Source organism: Eleginops maclovinus, chromosome 21 (genome assembly GCF_036324505.1).
Source record: "Eleginops maclovinus isolate JMC-PN-2008 ecotype Puerto Natales chromosome 21, JC_Emac_rtc_rv5, whole genome shotgun sequence".
NCBI classification, from domain to species: domain Eukaryota; kingdom Metazoa; phylum Chordata; class Actinopteri; order Perciformes; family Eleginopidae; genus Eleginops; species Eleginops maclovinus.
Genome location: NC_086369.1, coordinates 1,046,402 through 1,065,380, shown reverse-complemented (window position 1 = coordinate 1,065,380; position 18,979 = coordinate 1,046,402). Strand labels below are relative to the sequence as shown.

Sequence of the window (18,979 nt, the reverse complement as noted above, 5' to 3'; positions counted from 1 at the left end):
CGTCAGCGTGTTCCGTACTGACGTCAGCGTGTTCCGTAGTGACGTCACCGTGTTCCGTACTGACGTCACCGTGTTCCGTACTGACGTCAGCGTGTTCCGTACTGACGTCAGCGTGTTCCGTGGTGACGTCACCGTGTTCCGTACTGACGTCACCGTGTTCCGTGGTGACGTCACTGTGTTCCGTACTGACGTCAGCGTGTTCCGTACTGACGTCAGCGTGTTCCGTAGTGACGTCAGCGTGTTCCGTAGTGACGTCACTGTGTTCCGTACTGACGTCAGCGTGTTCCGTGGTGACGTCACCGTGTTCCGTACTGACGTCACTGTGTTCCGTACTGACGTCAGCGTGTTCCGTAGTGACGTCAGCGTGTTCCGTACTGACGTCACCGTGCTCCGTACTGACGTCAGCGTGCTCCGTGGTGACGTCACTGTGTTCCGTACTGACGTCAGCGTGTTCCGTACTGACGTCAGCGTGTTCCGTAGTGACGTCACTGTGTTCCGTACTGACGTCAGCGTGTTCCGTAGTGACGTCACCGTGTTCCGTGGTGACGTCAGCGTGTTCCGTACTGACGTCACCGAGCGTGTTCCGTAGTGACGTCACTGTGTTCCGTGGTGACGTCAGCGTGTTCCGTACTGACGTCAGCGTGTTCCGTAGTGACGTCACCGTGTTCCGTACTGACGTCAGCGTGTTCCGTGGTGACGTCACCGTGTTCCGTGGTGACGTCACCGTGTTCGGGAGTGACGTCAGCATGTTCCGTAGTCATGTCACCGTGTTCCATACTGATGTCACCGTGTTCCGTACTGATGTCACCGTGTTCCGTACTGACGTCAGCGTGTTCCGTGGTGACGTCACCGTGTTCGGGAGTGACGTCAGCATGTTCCGTAGTCATGTCACCGTGTTCCATACTGATGTCACCGTGTTCCATACTGATGTCACCGTGTTCCGTAAGGAGTCCAACAGAGGTGTTTACAGGAAATAGGGCCTCTTTAATAATGCACACACATTTCCAGACTTTCCAGACTAAGTTTATGTTTTATGTTTGCATTTCATAAGCGCGCTGAACTTTGCTCAATCACACAGGTCGGCGTTAGGCTGAATTTAAATCAGAGCATTAAGACGGGGTCACAAGGTCATGTTTATGCATTTAGTCACTACATTAAACCTCTCCTCGTATTGATTACGTCCTTCCCACTGTTTGTTGATTCCAAAAGGACCCCTCGGACAAAATGTCAGACACAATTGATGCTTATCTGACGAGCATGCTTCAGTCCCTCCATCTCTCTGCATAATTATATGAATTCAATTAAATGGGGGAGTGCACATTTGCATATCTAGGTTATTTCTCTTATGGTGCGAGAAGGGTCTTTGGAGAGTATAGAAACAATTACAAGCCCGGCAGACAGTGAAACACCCCCCGGTTCTTTTTCTGTTTCACCCCGGGGAGGATCCAGCCTCAGGAGAACAAATGTGATAACACCACAGCCACATCCGGGAGGCAATTTAATAGACTCTGCAGCGCCAGATATCTTTAAACGACTTGTATTTATTATAACAGGACTATTTGTTTTGCCAGGGAAGGAGTAGTTATAATTTGATTGGACCTGTCTGATCTGATACCGGTTGGTAAATTGGCCTGGGAGGAGGAATCTGATTTTCTGTTTTTGGCGGATAAATGTTTCACCACTGCCCTGAAATCACAGATGCTATAAAAACAGGGCATTTTGATCACCTCAGATGATGTGTTATGTTGTTTTTACGGGGTGAGATCTATAAGACTCCCCTGGAAGTTGCTTGCTGCTGGAAGTTCAGGAACAGATCTTTATTAAGTTTACTCCAGAAAAACATTTAGTTTATATCCCCACATAACACTCCCAATGCACCCTCTCTTTTAAAATGAGGACGGTACGTTCTTCTTGCTGCAACGTACAATTATTTCTTGCTTGTTTGTTTTTTTACTTGTTCCACAAAATGCCACAAGGTGCAGGTAATTATTCCCACAGGTGAAAATGTCTCGTTCAGTCCAGGAAACGGTTCAGAAACCGTAGATATTATAAAAGAAAAGCAGGAAAATATTCACATTTGAGAAGCTGGAGTAGAGCATAAGGATCTGCAGAGGCTTAACGATCCCAAAGTTCAGGAACACTATGACATCACTACGGAACACTCGTGCTCCAACACATTGTACTGAAGGGCTAAGGGGGCGGGACATCTCTAAGCTGGTTGACCAATCACAACCGGTCAGAGAAGACTGGGCTCTGGTTTCAGGGTAGAAAGGGGCAGTATGAGAAAAATAAAGAGCTTTCTGAGCATTAAAGCATGGAGACATGTCCCAGGAGAGACAAAATAGACAAATATTAACCAGCAGGATAAGGCCTTTTTAACTCAAACCCTCACAACAGACTGCTTTATGACAGTAAGGAGGTTAAAATCTAACTACTGAGCCCCACCATCATCACTACAGGCGGCTCTGCGACTGTAGTTGAGTCTCCTATTCCATCACAATCAGTGTTTATGAAAGCATAATTACTTCATCGCACTTGTACACAAAACTAAATAACAGCGAAGTGATTCTCCACCTCTGTGTGTGCAGCAACTGGGGCTGTTTTGGCGACGACCCCGAAAGCGAATCAGTTCTGCAGTTATGAAACCCCGGAGATAATAACGCTCTGCAGAGTTCCCGCTAAATGAGGCACTGAAATAAATTGCCAATGTGATCAAGGTTACAGAAATGTACTCACAACAGAAGGCACTGTAATGTGTGAACAGGACGCGGGGGCAGCAGATTGTGCAATCAGGATACAGAAAACGTACAGTTTTACAAAATGAGGACAAGGGTGACGAAACTGTGCCAGGTGAGACGCAGAAAGAGGACAGACGGCTCTGCAGACTTCACATTAAGCCCACAGAGAACAGTGTATCCTCGGTGTTTGCTGTCTGCCAGAGGGATCAGCTTCAAGTGTCTGAATCATTGTACCCCAAAGGTCTGGGGACTCTGATTGCACCGAATTACAGACTAAAGGGCCCTCCATACTGCTACACAAGAGCTCTCTGCCATGGTGTCTGTGACAACATGTGTGTGTGAGACAAGTGTGTGTGTGTGTGTGTGTGTGTGCGTGTGTGTGTGTGTGTGTGTGTGTGTGTGTGTGTGTGTGTGGATTCCCTGCACCACTTCTTTTTTGTAACCGAGAGAGGAGGAGGAGGAGGAGGAGGAGGAGGAGGAGGAGGAGGAGTAGGCGCCAGACATGAGACAAGTACACGCTATGAACATATAGGTTCACCTGCTGGATTAAAACAGAACAAATAAACCAAAACCATGAAGCAGCTTCAGGCAGAACAGCTCAACTTTTAGAAACGAAACAATGATCTGATTTCTTTATAATACAGTAACACAGTTTTGTGTCCTACATGCAAGATGTTACTCCCCGGGTCTCCGTGCTGCAGGAGGCAATATAAGGTAGTATTTGTAATTCTAAAACCCACTTCTTTGTGCTAATGCTAATTCTATTTTAAAGAAATATGAAGCCTCAGCCTTACCTTGGCTGGTCCCTGGGAGCGACAGATGAACGGCTCATCTCAGACTTTTCTCGACACATGACCTTGAGTGCTTCTTTTTTTATAATTCCCCTTATTTTTTTAGGGCACTACCTCGGGCTATCCACCACGAGAAGATAAGTCAGGGGATGACTCGAGGCGTTAGACGTGAAATTAGACGGTCTCCAGTCAAAAACACCCATTAACGAGTTCAATTAAAAAGCTCCGGTTGAAGAATAATTAAATGAAAATGATCAAATTAGCCTTTGTTTCATGTGTAAGCTACTCTTTTCAATTATTCAAAGGGTGGTAATTATTTAAGGAATTTAGTGACAGTAGTCTGGGTAACATCCAATTATAGCAACATTTAATAAAAGGGCAATAACTCCTCTGTTCTTGGTGGAGTTGAGGTGCTTAACGGGCATTTAACCACTTGAATTAAAAGCCGTATTCACAGAGATAATGAACTCATCTGGAACAATTGTGTACCCTTAAGAGAGGGGGAATTCATTATAGGATAAAGGACATGTGGATTCCTATTTTGACAGACATATACAATGATTTTAAGTCGAATAAGACTCCATATATCATCTGCATTGTGTTTAAAAAGGACAGAAAAATACTTCACTGACTGATATGCATGTACTAAACATCCTGGGTTTGTAAAATGTAGGTAGAAAGGCGATTTAAAGGCAAGCTTTCCCCTTAAAAAATGCATTTTAATATACTAGAAGCATCTCTGAGTCAGTTTGTCTACTTCGGTAAGATAGCGACATCACTGTGTAATGCTTCTATTGGCTAGCGCTCCAACACATTGCACTTAACAGGCTAATAGGCGGGACATCTGGGCTCTGGTTTCAGACAGAGGGTGATAAGAGAGCAGTATGAGCAAAATAAAGAGCTTTTTGAACATTAAAGCATGGAGACATGTCCCAGGAGAGCAAATAAACACTAATACCATCCTGAAAATAAGCAGAATATGTTCTGTACTGAGTGATCATACAGAGAACCTTTCACTCCTGCAACAACATGTCCATTCCTCTCTGAAAAGTGTCTTTTAAGGACAGTAAACAAGTCATTTACAGCACCTCGATACTGTCCTAACATAACAAGCTGCAGAGGTATTTCTAGTCTTGGCGAGATCACGGCGCCACACGGGGTCGGAGCAATTTATCACGATGATTGCTGCACAATGAGGACACCTCTGTCCCTCATGTCGGATACGAAACCAGGCGAACGCTTCACAGAGGAGGGGAGGACTGAGTGTGAACAACACCTTAACAGAGGAAGTAAAACGTCTGGTTCTGTGGTTCAATGATTCAGAGGCTCTTTTGTCATTATGCAACAGAGGAATGCACAATAAAATTCAGCTGTAGATGCTAAATCAGAAATATGTGACTCTATAGGAACAGTGAATTCTGTAGATGGTGCTTTATTTCAATTTACATCAAGATGAAGGTTAACAAAAACAACGGACGTTTCTCTATGACTAATATTTCTACCGTCAGGGAACACTGTCCCTAAATCATTTTACATTGAGCACCTGAGTATGAATCATGTAATTGATGCACCAAATGTGATTTAAATTCATTCTACGAGAGATAAAAAAGAGTTTAAAATGCCATGGCAATCAATCCAATAGTTGTTAGCACAGTTTACTAAAGCCTTTTTACTGAAGCAAGACCACGTTTCATTTCTTTAGGTAAAAGTGTGCAAATGACAAGCTACATTTATAGGTTAAACATGTGCGATAAAGAAGAGAAATGCTCGGTTTTAACCAACCTGCTTCATATAAACCCTACATAAGTCAAATACTCCACAATAAAAGCAAGGAATGAGTGGAAAATGAGCATTAGCAGATTAGCGCTAGCATTGGACGCAAGAAGCCAGACAGTCTGCATGCAAAGACTTGGCATTTACACTGTTTCTGGGGTCACACTGAGTCAACCTTGACACATATTTTTTGAGCATGCAGTACAAGTCGTGAGCGTTGTTCATGTGCAGGAAGCTCGACTCCTTGTGTTCTCTACTCCCGGACCATCAAAGAGGACCTCCTCTCACAGTTTATTGAATCTCCTGTGCCAGAGCTGCTTGTGTCAGCACATCACAGACTAAAACCTAGCCTGTCTGAACCTACAGCTGCCTCTCCCGACACACACTGACACTCTAATTAGGTGTGGGTGGTGCAGCAGAAAGCTATCATTAACCGTCAGGGATGCACGACAGCAGAGCTTAGCATTATCAATACTGTCAGGGGAGTGTATGATTCAAGATCAAAAAGGTGTATACTTTACCTCCTGTGCCTGTCAGGTAATGTAGTGCCACACATAAAATCTCTAAGATAAAGTCAAAAGAATGTGGGTGTTGCTGGGGAGAAACTCTTTGAGATTTTAAGATTGCCAGACCATTTACATGCACAAAAACCTATAGAACAGGAAAGAGAAACCCCTAAAAAGCACAGTAGGGCTGCTTTAAGAGAGCGTTGCAGGATCATAGGGTGGACGGAGGGGTTCCTAATATGAAATCACATTCTTATAAACTGAACATACACTTACTGCAGGCCAGATACACTTATGTGGCAGGTTTATCAGCTAAAGTCCCAGATCCAAGACTACTAAATCAAATGACCTGGTCATTTGTCAGCACATTAAACGTGTAGTAGCTGACAGGGTCTGCGATGTGATTTACAGCAACACGTATAGAAGACACATGGATAGAAGATGTCCTCGGACCAGAGAGGTGAGCAGAAGGAAGCGTGATGTTTGCATTCAGCGAGGTGATTAGCCGCCGCTAGTAACGGGACACAGCGGGATTCTTCCGGTGACACAGAGTTAAATGTTACGCTTGATTAGTGCTCTGGGTTTTGTTTAGCTCTTGAAAATCAACTGCGAGTCCTTTTCATCTTAAGCTACTGAACTGATCGAGTCTGCAGACCAAACAGCTAAACAGCTGCACGGCCAAGTATGTCATCCGTTTTAATAAGCAGCACTTTGCACTGACACTTTAAGTGGGTTGCATTAATGCCTTCATAGCTGCGTAATTAGCAAGACACAATTTCACAGAAAATGTTATTCAGCAGCGACAGTAACCGTGCATCAGGAGGAAGGAGAGACAACAGAGGGAGGAAGGAAACCACACAAGAGGAGGAGAAAGAGAGGAAGGAAGGGAAGGGCAAAAGGAAAGTATTAAACATGGGAAGAAATGAGGGAGGAAATAAAGAAGATATAGGGACTCAAGTGTAGGAGATAGGGAGGAAGGAAAGGACACAGGATGAAGGAAACGACTCAAAGGTAGAGGAGAGGAAGTAAGAAAGGAGACATACAGTAGGGCAAATGGGAAGTATTACAAATTAGATTGGAAGAAAATGAAGGAGGTATTTGGAGGAAGGAAAGGAGACAAGAGGGAGTAAAGGGGGAGGAGTTGGGAGGAGTTGGGAGGCAGGGAAAGACTACAGCTTCTCAAATGTTTCCCTTGAGTGAGGTTAATGTGTGCAGCTGCATATCAGATGGTAACCGAAGCACACTCATCGTTCTTCAGCGGATGTTTCAAACAAATCCCAGGTATTCAAAGGAAGCTATAATTAGATAAACAGACAGTTTACTCACCAAGGTTAAGGAGTGAAGGAAGTGGAAGATGTGACAGTTATTGTGCAGCAGTTGCTATAAAGCAGAGTGCATGCATTGTTTTAACAAGGTACTTAATGCAGGTTGTGCGGCCAACATTACTCTGTGACTCTAATGAACAAGGAGCTGGCTACTGTACGAAACCTTCACTCTCATTTATCACTACTCATTACGGTGACTGAAGATGTGTCTGCTAAGCTGAACAGCAGGTTTACACTCAGGGCATTGCTCCGTACTGTCATATAATATTAAAGGACAGCTGGATGTCAGTTACTTTCAAAGTCACTGGTGGACAGTGGGAAGAAAAGTGTCCTCTTCCCATATGTTAGATAAAACATGAAGACCCTCCAGGGTGATAAGGTGCCCTTTCATAGGCAGAATCGTGATGCAGTGCACTAATGTCCCTCCTTTAAATGGAAAAGACGTGCCCTATAGGGTGCTCTTCCTGCGGAGAAATTTGAGGACTTGCAGCCTACAGATTCTGCTTCTGAATATCAGCTTATTATCACAAGGCTTAGGCGGGTTGCCAACAAGTGTCCTAATGAGACTACTCAACGTCATCACACCCAACATTAGCCTCCTTTAGCTTAGCGGTGGAGACGTGAAGTCATGTGACCGTGCTGTAGTTCCTTTATAGCCCAACGTTAGCCTCCTTTAGCTTGGTCGGTGGAGACGTGAAGTCATGTGACCGTGCTGTAGTTCCTTTATAGCCCAACATTAGCCTCCTTTAGCTTAGCGGTGGAGACGTGAAGTCATGTGACCGTGCTGTAGTTCCTTTATAGCCCAACGTTAGCCTCCTTTAGCTTAGCGGTGGTGACCTGAAGTCATGTGACCGTGCTGTAGTTCCTTTACAGCCCAACATTAGCCTCCTTTAGCTTAGCGGTGGTGACGTGAAGTCATGTGACCGTGCTGTAGTTCCTTTATAGCCCAACATTAGCCTCCTTTAGGGAGTCCTTTGCAATGCTTTCTTCTAGATCGAATTGTAAAAATATGTATACATACATAATATTTTACATTTAAGTATACAAATTATATATAATAATTAGAGTCTGATATTATAAAATCCAACAGGATTCATTTTAGATCATCCTCCCTTATCCTGGTCTTACATAGTCAGATGTATATTATTAACAGGCAAGATAGCGTTGTTTACTAAATGAAAACACGTTAAATAAATCATTTATACCTGGATGCTAAACAGTCACAGAGTGATCTATTCCTGTAAGCAGAGTGTGATTGCAAAGAGCAGCGGGTGCAGAATATGATTATTTAATTAAATAAATAATACTGAGAGATTTTCTCAGGACAAAGCAAGTGTCTTTATGGAAAGAATGTACTCCAGGTATACCTAACGTTTGATTTAAGATCATATTTATTTATACATCAGTAATCCAAATCTGCCCAGTAACTAAAAGGTATAAAAGACCTGTAGTGGAGTTAAAGTACAAAGTAGTAACAGCATCCTGGAATACATGTTAAGTGTCTGTGCTTTGTGAATTAGCTGCAGTTACTCATGTAAACCAGCAGTCTGAGACATTAAAGTTAAATCAAATGTGGGGATTTTGTGTTAATGTAAGAGCAGTTAAAACAGACAGGTCAGATTTGACCGGGAGAAACCAAAGTAAGGGAGGAGACACAAACACCCCAGAGGTACAGTACTTGAGTAAATGTACTTCGTTACTGATGATAGCATCCACCATAAAGCGGCAGGACTCGTGTGTCCTAGGGAAACCTGTGCTCTCTGCAGAATAGAGAGAGAGGGTTTCTGAGCGGAACAGAACATGCTGTCGCCCACGTGCGAAGAAAGCGCGCTGTTCACCATCTGAACCAGACTCCCCCCTTTCCCAACAAGTGCGTGGTTCATTCCAGCGGCTGTGTTTCCTCAGCGCGAGGTGTGTTTGTGCTGTCAATCCGCGCGCGCGCGCGCACACGCGCGCGCACACACACACACACACACACACATACACACACACACACACACGGAGTGGATTTTGATGGAGCGGTTAAGACCGAGAACGCATCTTCTCATGGAGGACTGTTTCACGCCGAACTGTCAATGAGGTAGGCTTGTGAATCGCTTTTTTGTGCATTAAAATCCGAGCATGTTTCCAAGTGAAGAGAGGAAGCCACATGGGACAACGTGAGCTCCGCAGGGAATATGTTTAAAGTTATTGTTCCGGGGAGTAATTCTGCAGGAACTGTGTATTTCAATGAATAATGCACCTTTAAATCATCCTCTCAATGAGTAAGAGGAGCTCGCTTTAAGTGTTTTACATTTATTTAAAAGCATGTTCCACCCAACGAGAGATAAAGTGCTACAGCTGCTGAATGCACAGCACTACATTAAATTACAAGCCTCACGCGCTCCTTTATTGTATTCAGACGAGGACACATCCACATACCTCAGCTTCCACCTGCTACATTTCAGAGCTTTAAAGCCTCGGGAAAATTGAACATTGCATATCAAATGAGCTTATAACCATGCCAGAGTGAAGAGCGCTGCACAAAGAGAGAGTCTGCAGGAGCAGTCACCAGGTCACCAGTATTTGTACACAAAGACAAAAAGGAATAGAGCTGTTAAAGTACTTGTCAAAGTACAAAGCGTACTTTCCACCTGCACCTGCAGCTGGCAGCCTTCAGTGGTTGTGCTTTGTTTCAGCACGCTGAGAAGTGCCACACAAAAAAAGCCTGCATAAGAAGCAGAAACTATTCAAAATAGCCAAGTAGGAATTGCAAATGACTATTGTTTGAGCAGAATTAATTTGCAGCAATGAGAACTTAATTTAAAACGCAAAAACATTCATCTTACTTTCCATTGCTGCCATTCTTACTAAGGAGGATTTATTTACGGACTTGCTAATTACTTCATTATAATGAAATATATGTGGAGATTCCTCCATGCTGCAGCTCTGCAAACAATATGGAAATGTTCCTCTGTTATAACCCTGTTAGTGCTGCTTGTATTAAAAAGCGAACGATCCTATCACCGGTAATGAGATGTTAATCACCCTGTGTGCCAGTTTAATTCCTCACAAGGCTCTGCAGAAAGTATGCCCAGTGCACCGTCTGGCACTCTCAGGTCTCAGGACAGACACTGACCCGGGTTGACGCTCTGAGAAGCATCCAGTTGTTATGCTTTGACGTCAGTGAGCGTGATTCCTGTCTCTCAGGGTGTCTCCTCTCACTCCTCTCTCATGCCTCTTTCCCAAAGAGAGTGACAGCCCCCGTCTAAGGGAGGGAACGGGGGATGTTTGATTGCCTGTTTCCTACACAATGGTTGTCAAATTTCACGGCTATTAGGCTTGTTAATAGGCGCTGGGAGAAGAGGGAGCAGAGAGTGCTCGGTTGGACCCTTTGATTACAGAGGGCATGGTTTGTGATGCTCAGAGACAGTGTCACATGTCACGTAAATACAGCACCTGACAGGGACGTAACTGTCACTGTGATGACCTGTCGAAGACTATCGATGAGATTGATAGAGCGCAGATCGCTCTGACAGAACGCACTGGGTGTACTGTGTATGTATGCAGCTTCTTATCAACATCCTTTAATTCTGAGGAGGTTCTGATTGATTAATGCAGCCTAAAGTCCAACAAGCATACGATCCTTTTCATTAGGTCCTAGTCAAACAAAATCATACCCCTTCTCCATTGAATGTTGCTTTTAACCTCACAAAGCCAGATTAAATTGCAGTTAACTGTTTGCCATTGTGGTTCATCCACTGTCACACAACCAGCGTCCCCTGATGCACATTCACCCCTAAGTGAATGTGCATCAGATTGAATGGACACAGTTTGGCATCTTATCTCCATTATTAAAGTTCCTGATATTACGTGTGCTGGTAGCATAGCCACCAAAGCTAATCTGACCACTTGTTATAACCATATTGTGGCATATTTTACCCGCCTATTATCCATTATGATGTACTTGGGATAGTCTGACATGGTATCCTGTGCAGCCCATGTATTGTTTGCACCTGAAAGCTGCTATAATAAAAAGGACACTTGAAGCAGTGTGCTTGCAAAACGATGATAATAGCAAATGGGTGGTCATCAAAGTAAGGTAAAAATACACAGTTTCGCTTAGTTAGTGTTTACCGCTGTGTTATAATTGTTTGGTCACATTCGAGTCAATTCCAACAGAACAAACTGCTTTGCAATCAGGCACTGGCCCTGGAACTGCTTTTCGTGGAAGAGGGGTATTAGAGACAATTATTTCCACAAATGATACGCACTCATTATGAACACTGCACACAGAGGCCTGGGGAATAAGTCATCCAGACATCGACGTGTTCCAGCGCCACAGCGACTGGAATTATTACACGATATTATATATATTGAGGATCGTGGGTAAAACTGGTTCAAGGTAAAACAAACTGTGATTTCTCAAAATCCATGAAGGATTGTTAGAAGGAGTTTTATTTATAAGTATGAAATGATAATTAATGATTATAATTACCATCTTATGACGGTGTTAAATCAGGCTTGTCTAAATATGCTTTCCAAAACACCAGGCATGAAATCATTATTGCCCCCAGTGACGCTGCTGTAAAATTATTCTTCTGTGAGTCAGTAATCATAGCTTTCTGGACAAAACGCTGCATTTCTTAATTTGAACACGTTTGTAGTTGATTTAGGTTATTACAGGGTCCATATTATACTCATGTTCAGGTGTCTCCATGCTTTAATGTTCAGAAAGCTCTTTATTTTCCTCATACTGCCTGTGCTGCAGCTCCTCTTTTCACCCTCTGTCTGAAACCAGAGCCCAGTCTGCTCTGATTGGTTAGCTGGCCGGCTCTGTTGTGATTGGTCAACCAGCTTAGCGATGTACCGCCCCTTAGCCTATCACATACAATGTGTTGGAAAGCTAGCAAGTTGTTCATTTATTTCCACAGGGGCGACTGTGGCTGCGACGTTGTGGGTTCGATCCCAGCCCTAGCAGTCAACATGTCGATGTATCCTTGGGCAAGATACATAAACCCGATTTGCTCCCGATGGCATGGCCAACGTGTGTGAAAGGTAGTTACCTAGAGCAAAAAGTGTACTACTCTGTATGAATGGGGTGAATGACATGTAGTATGTAAAGCGCTTTGAGGGGTCGAAGAGACTGGATAAAGCGCTACATAAGTACAAGTCCATTTACCATTCATTTGTTACTGTGCAGGTTGTAAATGGTACAGATCGATACCACCATGCCGCTGACAGACTCTGAATATGGTGTTTCTGCTCCGGCGGGTCGTGGTTTAGACTCTGCAACTTCCCAGAGCTGCTCCCGTGGATGTATTGATTAAGCTGGCATGTCAAATCTTCCCTTTTGTGAATCTGAAATGCAGACAACAGCTAACTCCACGATGTTGCACAGAGGAATGTGAGAGGAGCCTCTTTAAACCGTTCACTTTGCAACACGGGTCTGACTTTGATGCAAATCAAAGGACAGCGGTGGGTTGATGAAACTGAATATTTATGGTATTTTCGAGACCTCTGAGTATGTTGGAGCCTTTTAAGCAGCAGATGGAATTGCACTTGAAAGTTGTAGGTGGGTTGCTTGATGGCTGTTAGAGAAACTCAAAAGCTTTTTACTATTGTGAGAAAAATCACTTAAGCGCTCATCCGGTGCATTTACACCAGAGTTCAAACTATTAGCAAGTACGGCATCTTTAACCTTCAGCGTATATTATGTAATCCAATCAGGGATGCGGAACAGACCATTGGACTCCTTTATTTACTTCAGGAACACAGTGACATCACTACGAAACACTCACGCTCCTATTGGCTATTGCTCCAACACATTGTACGTGATAGGCTTGGGGGCGGGACATCTCTAAGCGATTGACCAATCACAACAGCTAACCAATCAGAGTAGACTGGGCTCTGGTTTCAGGCTGAAAGATGACTTTTTGATTTATAATTCCAATAATGTGTGTTTAAGAGTATATATGACAAAAATGGTGAAAGGTATTGGAATATTTTATTTATTGTATGCTTTGCCTCTCTGTGAACTTCTAATCCAAATTCAATAAGCTCCAATTAATGTCACAAGATACAAATATGAACCTGAAAATAAGCCTCATACATCCTCTTTAAAATGCCTTCTCCTGCTTCTCTCTGCAGGATGCATCCCCTCTCTGCAGGAACTGTCTCTGACTCCTCTTGGCCCTCGGCTGCGGGGCCGTGAGCAGCTACCATGGCGTATCCTAACACCAGCACACTGACAGCCAACTCCAGTGGAGCTCTGGGCGGTCATGACCCCGGGGGAAACATATACCGGCCTTTCTCAGTTTTCAGCGTGCTCACTCTCACGTTGCTGGCCATGCTGGTGGTGGCCACGTTTGTGTGGAACCTGCTGGTGCTGGTGACCATCCTGAGGGTGAGGACTTTCCACCGGGTGCCGCACAACCTCGTAGCATCCATGGCCATCTCTGACGTCATGGTGGCCGCCCTGGTCATGCCGCTCAGCCTCGTGCATGAGCTGAACGGCCGGCTGTGGAAGCTGGGCCGGGTGCTGTGCCAGGTCTGGATCTCCTTCGACGTCCTCTGCTGCACGGCCAGCATCTGGAATGTGACAGCTATCGCGCTGGACCGCTACTGGTCCATCACCAGGCACCTGGAGTACACTCTGAAGACACGGAAAAAGATCTCCAACGTGATGATCGCGCTCACCTGGCTGCTGTCGTCCATCATCTCCCTGTCTCCTCTGTTCGGCTGGGGGGAGACCTACACGGAGGGGATGAAGTGCCAGGTGAGCCAGGAGCCGTCCTACACCATCTTCTCCACCTTCGGAGCGTTTTACCTGCCGCTCTGCGTCGTGCTGTTTGTTTACTGGAAGATCTACAAGGCCGCCAAGTTTCGCATCGGCTCCCGCAAGACCAACACCATAACACCCATGGCTGAGGTGATTATTCAATTCCATTTGTTTGCATTTAGTGTTTGTATCATTATCCTCCCCCTTGTCAAGAAGCCAGAACAAACTGTACAGACTTTTTCTGCAGCTTCAAAACCATTGCAAATATAAACAAGCAGGAACAACAGTGAGTGTGACACAGCTGAGACCGTCGAAGAGAGGTAGGAAACAGCCAGCCGGAGAGAGAGTCGATGCAGGAGACACGGCCCACCAGAGGGCTTCAAGTGTTGCCCATGCGAAGGGGGGAAGCACAATGCTCCTGGCAAGTGCCCAGCATGAGATAGTGAGTGTGGAAAATGTGGGGAAGAAAAGGCCATCGGGGGGGAGGAAATGTTTCTGAGAGTCAGTAAAAGAAAGGCTCTGACCTGGGAGCAGTAAGTAAGCGATGTGGAGTGTGGGACAGAATGAGAACCATTGTAGTTTCACAGCGAACATGGGTGCAGATATATAAAAGCTGCGTGGAGACAGGGTGATATTGAACGGACAAGAGAGCCTCTATAACATACAGTACAGAGCAAACACTGCAATCAGATGAAGTCTCAAGCCTTCTCACAGACATTATACATGCCACGAACATCCCTCACACCCCTCACATCTTTCACATCCCTCACACCTCTCACACCTCTCACTCCCCTCACCAACACACAGTAATGTGACACCTGATGACTCCTGTAAGAACTGCTCAGAATCATACTTCAAACTAATCCCCTAGTCCCTAAGTGGTTGAAAAAAGCCAGAGATGTAAAGACGTGGAGAGGACCGGCATCCATTATCCAGGAGTGATGTGAACGCAGAGAGAGCTCAGACCCAGGAGGAGAAGGAACCCAACACCAGGGGGAATTAAGTGAGGGTAATGGACAGAACAGAAACACACCTTAAGGGGCTAAGACTCGTCCATACAGACCATGAAGCACAGGCATATAGATTCACACTTATAGAATGAGCCTACAGAACAGAACAGCTTACAGAGAAGCACAATGACTGGGAGAAAGAGATGTCAAGGTGCTGGATAATGCAACCCGACAGCTGGAGTAAACACTGTGCAAAGCAGGACAAGCTAAGATTTAAAGTAACCTGTGTCGGCCAACAGTTTGTTTCCCATGCAGAATATCCCTCCTTCTCCTCTGGCTGATGTCCCTGACCCACAAATATGAGTTACTGTGCAATTATTTATCATGATGAGCTATTCAGCAGCAATCAGGGAAACATAAGCATCGGACGCATGAGCATACGGGCGAAATAATTGCAGCAATCCTGCTCATCACCGCCAGCTTGTTAATGTGCGTAGGCAGAAGGTAGCAGGCTATAAATACCACCTCCAGCATCTTTAATGGGCCTTCCTGGCTTTGGCGTTTCTCCAATTAGCCGACACAAAGGTCTGGATCTATTCGCCGAGCATTAGCAAACATTTAATCAGGCAAATTTCCCCCGTGAAAATTGAATCAGCGGCCACTTTTTATGAGGGGAAATGCAATCTGGATACACCTCAGTGATGGAGATTACACCGCTCTTACACCTTTTTCCTTCCCTTATAAAAGGCTTCCACATCACCCAGAGTCTCAGAAGTTGGCAAACAGACACGGAAGAGAAATATTAAACAGAAAATAAAAATGTATTTACTTTGAACCCCCCAAAGATACCATTATTTATGCGAGGGCAACATCAATTTGGCTGAATTTTGCAAATTAGTCCGCCCCGTCTCGCAGTGTTTTCGTAACCAACTCTGTGTCGAGTTTCATTAAACAGGCAATCACTCCTGTAGCGAGCAATTAAATCACATATCAGTTATTTTGCTTTCCGCAGACAAACACGCAACTTATGGGATGCATTATACGTGTCTCATTACCCAGCCAAATGTGGTTCTCATCATTTCCCAGCGAACATCGAAGAGTCGAGGAGATGTGAGAGATAATAAACCTAATGCACCGCTCCATCAACAACTCCCACTCGCAGACGTTAAGACGTAGAGACATCATTGTGCTGCAGGTGAGGTGCACACTGCCCTAGATGCACAAATAACTCAACCTCACAGCTCCTAAAAAAAGTTGTGAGCTGGCTAGCAACGTTAGCACCAACTTGGCAAACAACGACCCAAAGCATTTCCATTTGGAGATACGCGGTGCAGAATCAGAAACGATGCATATTTAAAAACAGAAATGTGCAGAAACAAATGCACATGAAGTCTTTAATCTGCAGCGCGTTTGCACCTGTCGGCCTCCGTAGGAAGCTTTCCTTACATGTATTGACAGGAAACAAGTAATCTAAGGTTGAATCTCACTCTTAGCTCCTCAATAGCTGATTTAAATGTACAGTTTCCAGATGTTGGGGATATCTTCTTCACTCCAATATCAACCAGATGGCGTTTGTGTATTTATGTGAGGATGAGGATCTACAGTTTAGCTTCTGCACCATTTGGAGTAGAAGTATCTTTAACAATCCAGACCTCCATCCCAACAGCACTTTGCTCTTAACCTCTGCTGTAAATGGACCTGGTTCGTTCGTCTTATCAGTTTAAGGCCCTGCGGACCCGTATTGATTCATCTAAACTGCAGAGTGAACAAGTCTTCCGTCCGTTGCACAGAACGCGCAAGTTTAAAGTGTTAGTCTGTGCACTTCCCTTTTCCGACACATTTAGACGGATGCTTCGTCTTCATAAAAAGTAGTCAGGCTGCCGGAATGACCTGGGAAACTTCACCTGATAAGAGAAAATAGAGCCGGCCTTGAGCTGTTCTCTGCAGCAAATGAGTGAGAAGGCAGTCGGCAGATTAACGTTGACATTTTCTTTCTGGGAGAAAATGTGTTTGTGAAATGGCAAAAATGGGCTGCTGGAAAATGCAGATTAAGACACAGCTTGTGTGTGTCGTGTGTGTGTGTGTGTGTGTGTGTGTGTGTGTGTGTGTGTGTGTGTGTGTGTGTGTGTGTGTGTGTGTGTGTGTGTGTGTGTGTGTGTGTGTGTGTGTGTGTGTGTGTGTGTGTGTGGGGCAGAAATGAAAGACTTTGCTTCTTGATCCACTTGCTGATTCACACTTCTATTCAGCTTCTTTATTGAGAAAGATATTGCTCTTCTCTCTCTTACAAAGGTGTCTGATTGATTATTGAATCAATGAACTTCATTTTCTGACCCCCCCCCCCCTCCCCCCCCAGGTGAAGGATGAGGGACACCAGCCGCAGATGGTGTTTACCGTGCGCCACGCCACCGTGACCTTCCAAACGGACGGCGACACGTGGCGCGAGCAGAAGGAGAAAAAGGCGGCGCTGATGGTGGGCATTTTGATCGGCGTCTTTGTACTTTGCTGGATCCCCTTCTTCATCACGGAGCTCATCGTGCCGCTGTGCTCCTGCGACATCCCGCCCGTCTGGAAGAGCATCTTCCTGTGGCTGGGCTACTCCAACTCCTTCTTCAACCCACTCATATACACGGCCTTTAATAAGAACTACAACAACGCCCTTAGGAACCTCTTCTCCCGGCAGCGCTGAGCCCCTCTGCACATCCTGCACATCACCAGCATGCATTTCACAGCAGGACGCCTCCAGATATAGACCGTTCACTCGTCACTCACCCCCTCCTTCAGATGGATGAATACCCAGAGACTAATGATGATAAAACTGTCAGTGTGTTGTTGTTATTTATGTTCTGTTAGTTGTGCTGAGGTAACCTCACAGCTGGACTGAGACGGGTGTCTGAGCGACTCTACACAGAGAGGAATAAATGTAAGAAGTGGATCTTTAAAAAGTCCAAGATATCTAAGTTCATTCAAAAAAAGCCAGTTTAATCTTAAAGAGGAAACTGTATTCTACCACAGAACTTAAACCACTGGATCAGTTTCTGTGATAAATGTACTATTATGATTCCTCTAATGAGATTTCTGTGTAATTTATCTCTAAAATGTTAAAACGTGGGGCTTCTTAGAAAGCATTCGGGAAACTCAACCGCACTAATACTATTTTCTATGTTAGCATGATTAGTTAGCCTACACCATGATTGCATTGGCACATTTTCTATTTTAGTTCTAATTGGTTTCTACGTGGTCAGAAATGTATGGTTTGACACCAAGATCATTTATTCAGGGCAAATGAAAGTGATTAAATCTAAAAAGGACATTTTCCAAGCCTTCATCTGGGATTTTTGAGTGGCTAACAGGCTTTTTCAAAACCTCAAAAGAGTTTATATGCCAATTTGAATACCCCTGCTATATTCAATCATCTGCAGCACTACATGAGGCTTATTAAAGAAAGGATGTCATCATCATATGTGAAGCTGCTGGGAATCATTTCAAAGTAAAGCTGGGAGAAATATTCAAGAAAACATTTGCACAAAAACAGAAACAGACGGTCTAAACAAAACGCTCCACTTTGTAGATGACATTTAAAGCTGTTTGAGTTCAGCAGAGAGGGATTATCTGACCTGAAAGCCTCCACACAGGTACACTCCCCGTCTTCTGTTAGATAAAGGTAATATATCTCTCCTCTGACGCTGGATATTTATGCACATCAATTCTCCTTACACACACACACACACACGCACGCACGCACACACGCAGGCCTTTTGTAAAGCAGGAGAATAGCAAGGTATTCCTCTTTGAATGGATGCATTGTTGAGCAACTGCAGAAATAATAATGACAAATCAAACCAGAATAATAAAGAAGAGGATGTTTGGACTGGCTATTCAAAGCCTCACAACAATGGATTCAGTAGCCAGCACATGTGCTAATGCAGTTTTAAAGAATGATGTATTACAGTAAGAGAAGCTAATGTAAACCAAACAGTCATCAGCACACAACACTCATGGTGTTTGCCTAATGTTGTTTTTAAATCTCTCCCGTTTCCTGCTCACATTGCCCCAAAATCATGGTGTAATTTAGTGTAACAAGAGGAATCAAGCATGACACATCGATCCTCAGCTAATAGCTGTGCTGTATGTGAGTG

General features: G+C 44.5%; 1 protein-coding gene across 1 annotated transcript; it reads left to right on the top strand.

The window, feature by feature from the left end:
• Positions 1-9,108: 9,108 nt before the first annotated feature.
• Positions 9,109-18,979, top strand: htr5ab (5-hydroxytryptamine (serotonin) receptor 5A, genome duplicate b). Its single transcript, XM_063912964.1, has 3 exons — positions 9,109-9,213; positions 13,263-14,043; positions 17,197-18,979. The coding sequence occupies exons 2-3, from the start codon at positions 13,336-13,338 to the stop codon at positions 17,527-17,529; spliced, it is 1,041 nt and encodes a 346-aa protein (XP_063769034.1). The 5' UTR covers positions 9,109-9,213; positions 13,263-13,335; the 3' UTR covers positions 17,530-18,979.